The following is a 5,890-nucleotide window of genomic DNA, read 5'->3' on the forward strand; positions in this document are numbered from 1 at the left end:
GAGGTCATACGAAACCCATGTCAATTTACCAACTCAGCCTCTTTAATTAGCGGCTACTTAGCGGCTACATGCCGACATCCAATGGGCGAGATTGCGCAGCTAGACGCGACTACCTTCAGCACGCCGGCGTCACTGGCACTGCACATGACGGCAAGTGTGACGGCCGTAAAAGTTGAGGACGGGGGGCAATACCATTCAAGGAAGATCTTATCGTCCGAGAGGCTTTCGACCAATGTTTCCTGGCCACCCGTTTTTGTTGCAGCACTTTTGTTTCGCCATTATTATCAGCGGGTCCCGCTGATAGCCACACATATCAAAACTTAATGCAACAAAAAAATCGCGGAGCCATTCGGACAAAAGCTCGGTCCAATGTCGTCCTTGAATCGTACTGCCCCCCGGTCACTTGTAAGTTTGCCGGTACTAGTGCCGGGACCCCACTACCTCGAGACCCTGGGGGGTGCACTTGTAGTCGGAGGACCCGATGACTGGCGAGAACTCGGAACCGCCGGCGAGCTCGCTAAGCCGGCCAAGCCTGGCTTATTTGACCCCGTCTATTCCTTCGTAGCAGGTAAAACCTTTCATGTTGAGGAGCGTGTCGTCACCGCCTTTGCCGAGAACGTACTCAGTGAGCGCATCGAACTTGTACTCGTTCGTATAGTGGAGAGCTGTGCATCCCGTCGAATTCTGCGCGTTGATGTCCGCGCCGCGGCGCAGGAGCATCTTGAGCATCTTCTTGCTGTTTTGTTGCGCAGCGATGATGATGAGCGTGTTGCCATGTGCGTCCCTGTTCTCAATGGAGACCTCCTGGTCGAGACATTCTTCTACACCGTCACAGTGGCCCAATTTGCAGCGTACAAAGCACAGATTTTCAAGCTCAGAAAAGATGTCGGCGTTTGTCGCGGTGGCCTTGCCAGATTGGGCAAGGAGCCTGTCCTTGGCGCCCATTGCCGCATCTGGCGTCATATTCTTTTCACGCTCAAGCGCGCGCACGGTCGCCTCGAGAATGTCCGTGATCAGAATGCAGTCGTCGCTCAAAGTTTGGAACGTCATTGGTTCGTAGCTGATCCCGCTTGCTGGGTGCACCATACCAACGATCGTAGGGCGACTTGCCGTATTTACGACGGAATCGACAGCGCCTTGTATCCGCGCTTCGATAAAACTCGCACGCATCGTGACCTGTGGCGATAGGGTGAGGGGGGACAGGGTACGAGGCACATGGGTGATTGAGCTGCACGTCCTCGAGACATTCCTTTGTATACTACACTGCCATTGACGTCATGTTTCTTGTCGCGATGAAGGCGTCGCCAGGCGTTATGGCTGCCATCTGGATCTCCGGGCTTGACTCCAAGCTCGAGAGGAGGAATGACCCCTTCGTCTATATCTCTATCATCGTCCTCGATCGGCGAGCGGTCGAGGAGCGCCAGGTCCTACATGGAGTAGATTGATTGTCGGGTGTAAGGGAGTCCGGAGGGGGGCAGGGGTACGACCTCTGGGTGTTCTGTCGCTTCTTCGAAAATCTCGCGGGCCTCGGCGTCTCTGACAAGCCTGACGTTCCCTGCTGACTGAGCGACATGGAGCGAGGAGATACCGAGCTTGTGAGCGAGCATATGGACAACGCCGTCGCTCGCAACGAGCGCATCCCTGCCATTCAGTGACTCCCCTGGCCCCGTGAGTGCGCTCTCGGCGTCAGCATCGTCATCGTTATCGTCATCGTCACTGCCACGAACCTGGCCGTCTGCGGGCCCGTCGCCGTAGATTTCGTCTTGAGCGTCGTTACGTAGAGCTTGGGATTTGCGCCGTTTTCTGTCAGCGAGGAGTGCGCGGCCATCAACGATTTTTTGCGCAAGGCGTGCCTCTCGAGCTTCTAATTCCTTGCGCCTATTCGGAGACAGACTTTGACTGACAACCAATGCGCGCGGATGGTGTGAGAGAGAAGGTCATCATCATAGCTTGCGATGCCATAGCGCCGTTCCTGCCGTTTCCACGCGGGTAATCGCTCGCGCTCGGCCTTGAGTCTCTTCACGAAGGCGGCAAGGCCGCCACGGCTAAGAGCTCGAAAGCCGACGTGGCGAAGATGAACCGTGTAGAAACCAGGGTCGTTGGATCCCTGGTGACGTGTTTTGCGAAGGATGTGGACGTAGTCGTCAATCGTCCGGGACCGCGACAGGACTTCAGTACAGAGTTCCTCGCTATGTCGAGTCGAGCGGCCCGTGAGGCTGCCCTTGTTAGGCGTCGCACCGAATTGTGTGAGGCTGAAGACACGCGTGTCCATGTCGAGGACGGGCACGAGGAGAACCGATACGGTCTTTAGGCGGAAGCCGCGGTCGTCGACACAAGGTGCGGCACGGCGGTGCGTGGGGGTTGTCGGGGGCGTTCCCCAGTGTGCTGGTACGTCGCTTCTGCCTTCATCACACTCAGAGGCTGGCTGCCAGTCGAGGTCCGTTTCGCACGCCGTCAGCACAACAAGGCGGGTCGAGAACTCATCCGTCACCCGCGACTCCAAGGAAGCACGAGCTGCGCGGCCCGTGGCATCCGAGCCACGTGCGAGTGGGATGGTGATGTCGCGAGGACACTCAAAGACGCTCGGTGGGTTCAGGTTTGCCGTGTCCCAGGACGTCTGCTTCGGCGCAAGGACGATGAAGTCGAGCGCCATCGTGACAGCGATTTTGACACCCTTCAGGGATCCAGGTGTTGTGTCGCGCGAGAACGTTGCCACCTGTGCGAAGAAACTCCCCGAAGGAGAAAAAAAAGGGCGGGTGTCTCGCAAAAGGCGGTTGTGACGCCCGACACCCAATGCGTCCGATGCACGCGTCGAAATCTGAGGCAGATCGGCGCAGGGCATCGCAGCTCCACTCTGATCGACGTCGGCGTCATCGTGGTGTCTGTCTGGGAGGAGGCCTCGCGCAAAGCATATGTTGACGGCAAAGCGCAGGCCTGGAGGCCCCACAACGCAGAGGCCAGGCACAACAAGTGCGCGGTCCACGTGACCACAAACAGCGACTGCGAGGCCTGCGTGCGTATTCAGGAGGGTTGGATATAACTGCCACGCGGGGAATCCCGCTGACGGGGCGCCGACCCATCGCTTGGCACAGACGACCGCACAGCGCCCTGCCAGGTGATGTCTTCATCGTCCCAAGGCGGGGGATTCCGGAGGCCCTGGGCCGCTGCATCCTTACCGAAGCAATAGCCTTCGACGGGCCGCCACTCTTCCTCTCGCCTCCCATAGTCGACGCTTCGCTCCGTCGCAGCGTAGACGACCTGCGTGACACGTGGCATTACGATGGCCCCTTCGCTGACTTGGCGCCACGCCTTCGTGCGCAAGCGTACTTATAGGCACACATGGACACGGGCCCATGGTGAGGTCAGGGACTCGCTCGTTGCCGGGCCGCGACGTGTCGAGGGAGATGGCTCCGATAAGGGCCAGCGTCCGAGCAACGAGCCGCTTGAAGTCAAAGCCGTGGCCAAGCCATGAGTTTAGACTATCGGGTGATCGAAGCCGGAGTGATTCGTCAACGACTTCGAACTGTTCAACGAGACGTGCATAGATTCCGCCTTGGCCGTGCTCGCACCACCAGGTCACTGACGTCAGCCTTGCATGGCCAAGGCCGAGATGCCTGTGTTTCCACCGGTATCAGGAGTATGCGTCGGTCGATCGTCGGTTGGGATGCAGACTAGTCTGATGGACGCGAACGGTGTATTCAACTCACAGTAAATTGGAGTGGCGTGCGCACATGCGAGCGATGTAGCATCGCCTTATCGAGCGACACTGGCAGCGCGCGACACTACCTCAAGCGCATCGAGACGGTGACGACGGACACGGAACGCTTGACCTGTGCAAGTGACAACCGTGAACGCAGCACTGGCGACGGAAATTTGGGTCACATTGGTCAGAGACGCACACCTCTCACTTCATATAAATTCCCAAAGACAGCAAACCTGCTCGAGAAGGCCCAAGCAGAGACGACCGAACGACGCATCCGGACGCATCCATATTTTACAGGCGTGATCGTCTCCAATAATTAACGCTGACACGGGACGCAACCATGGCCCCCAAGCAAGACCAGATCGAAGAATACAATGCGATCCTTGTCGTGTTCGTGTGGCTCACACACGTAAATATGCAGCGCACAAGCCGTCATTTCTCGAGCACCGGGCCCTGCAGTTCCACAGCCCTGGGCGTGAACCTGTGAGGACGGCATGTTGAAGTCTGTCGAGAGCCGGACCTCATGCAGCAAGTTAATCTCGTTTGTCACCAGAAAGGCGAACCCCTCGGGGATACAGGGTTACTAATCTCGAAACCCGCCATCGACCAAACATTAAAATCCGGAAGATATGAACCCAGGCTCAATATCTGCGCTGCAGCGGACGAGGTAGCGCACACGCGGCGAAGGTCGCAAAGCCGGCGGAGGTCGCGCTTCGACGAGTGGAGCATGGCGCAGTATCGCATCTTCATCATTTACGGCCGTGATCTCAGTGCCCGTCAAGGCATCATAAAAGCCAATGCGCCATTTGGGCTGTCGGTCACAGAATGGCCAGAACCTCCGCTCAACTTTGACCTCGTAGGCGACGCCGGCATGCACCACCGGCTCTGCCGCAAGTAGCGTCACTGTGACCTAGAAGCCGGCTGGTTGTCCCACCGAGCTAGTGTGTCACATCACGATAAACCCCCCACACCCCCTTGCTGTCCGGACGGACGCAGCGATCCAGACGGGGGCTATCGCAAACCTGTGCCAAAAGAAACAAAAAGTTAGTCAAAATCCCATTTTATGTGCGGGGCTTGTGATCGATGTATAGGTCGCTCGGCACAGTCTCGGGCGTGTCCTCTCATCGAATAACGAATGGACTTGAGGAACGAAACTCTTCTTGTTGTCATAAAAGAAATCGCAATTTTGCGCAGTTGACGACGTGACTGGTGACGTAGCTGGTGGCGCCAGCGTGGGCGCGGCACCACGCGATATCACACCCGGAGCTAGCCCTAGAGTTTGATTCGCACACCGGGTCATGGCTATGGCGACGGACTGGATTTGGCTACCAACGTCAGCAATGGCCCGGGTGTCGATTCGAGCGTGGCGTAGTCTCCGCCCAACGTTGCCATCTTCGAGATGATCCAGGTTCGTGAGCCAGATCTGGTGCACGTCGAGCACAAAGCGCCGTGCGACGCATCGCCTAGGTATTGGGCCGCGGCTCAGACTTGTGGGAAACACAAGATTGGGAGGGCGCAGGCGGACCGTGCATGCGCGCGCGCCCCAGGCAGCGGCGATTTTCCTCAAGAATGTGTTTGTCGCAGAAGACGAGGAGCGGATGGCGGACAACGTGAACGGCGCCGATGATAACATTCTTTCGAGCCATTTCCACCTGAAGCGCCTGTGCCTCGACACTAACCCTGTATGCCTTTTCCCGATTTGTTTCATTGCGATATTTGCAAGCGAGATCTTCCACGGACCAGTTTATTGGACCTGTTTTCTCGCGCATGTCTTTCTTTCGGTCTCCACTGTCATGTATTGCAGCGCCGAGGGACGTCACAGTTGAAGATGGCCGAGAGGCATCACTACCACCTGATGTCTGCTGCGGACGCACCCCACCATATAAACCGCCCATACTATATGCACCCAACTCCGGAGGCGCATTAGCGACGAAGAAGGGCGATGTCCGAAGTTTCTCGAGAGCCTCCTGCTTTGTCGGTATACGCCGCATCCGAGCCATGGTCAGAGATTTCAGCGCGCCATTCTGCTGCGATCGCGACGACGATAGGGTCGTAGCTGACACCGTTCCCGAGGCACTACCCGACGTCCCTCGACCACAAAGTGCTGGGAGCTCGCTGGCGCGGCGCGAGGCTCTAGCCACCGATCCCTGGGGCACGTTCAATCCCCGGTCTCCCTGTTGTGACAGC

The 5,890-nt window shown here is 57.7% G+C and overlaps 1 protein-coding gene across 1 annotated transcript; it reads right to left on the reverse strand.

The window, feature by feature from the left end:
* Nucleotides 1-537: 537 nt before the first annotated feature.
* On the reverse strand, nt 538-4,450 carry AURANDRAFT_72280 (hypothetical protein; the record flags this gene model as incomplete). Its single annotated transcript, XM_009041894.1, has 9 exons — nt 538-1,176; nt 1,263-1,427; nt 1,485-1,878; nt 1,905-3,009; nt 3,084-3,258; nt 3,371-3,614; nt 3,779-3,830; nt 4,043-4,184; nt 4,368-4,450. The coding sequence occupies 8 exons, from the start codon at nt 4,137-4,139 to the stop codon at nt 538-540; spliced, it is 2,871 nt and encodes a 956-aa protein (XP_009040142.1).
* Nucleotides 4,451-5,890: the final 1,440 nt, after the last annotated feature.

Source organism: Aureococcus anophagefferens (genome assembly GCF_000186865.1).
Source record: "Aureococcus anophagefferens unplaced genomic scaffold AURANscaffold_24, whole genome shotgun sequence".
Taxonomy (NCBI): Eukaryota; class Pelagophyceae; order Pelagomonadales; family Pelagomonadaceae; genus Aureococcus; species Aureococcus anophagefferens.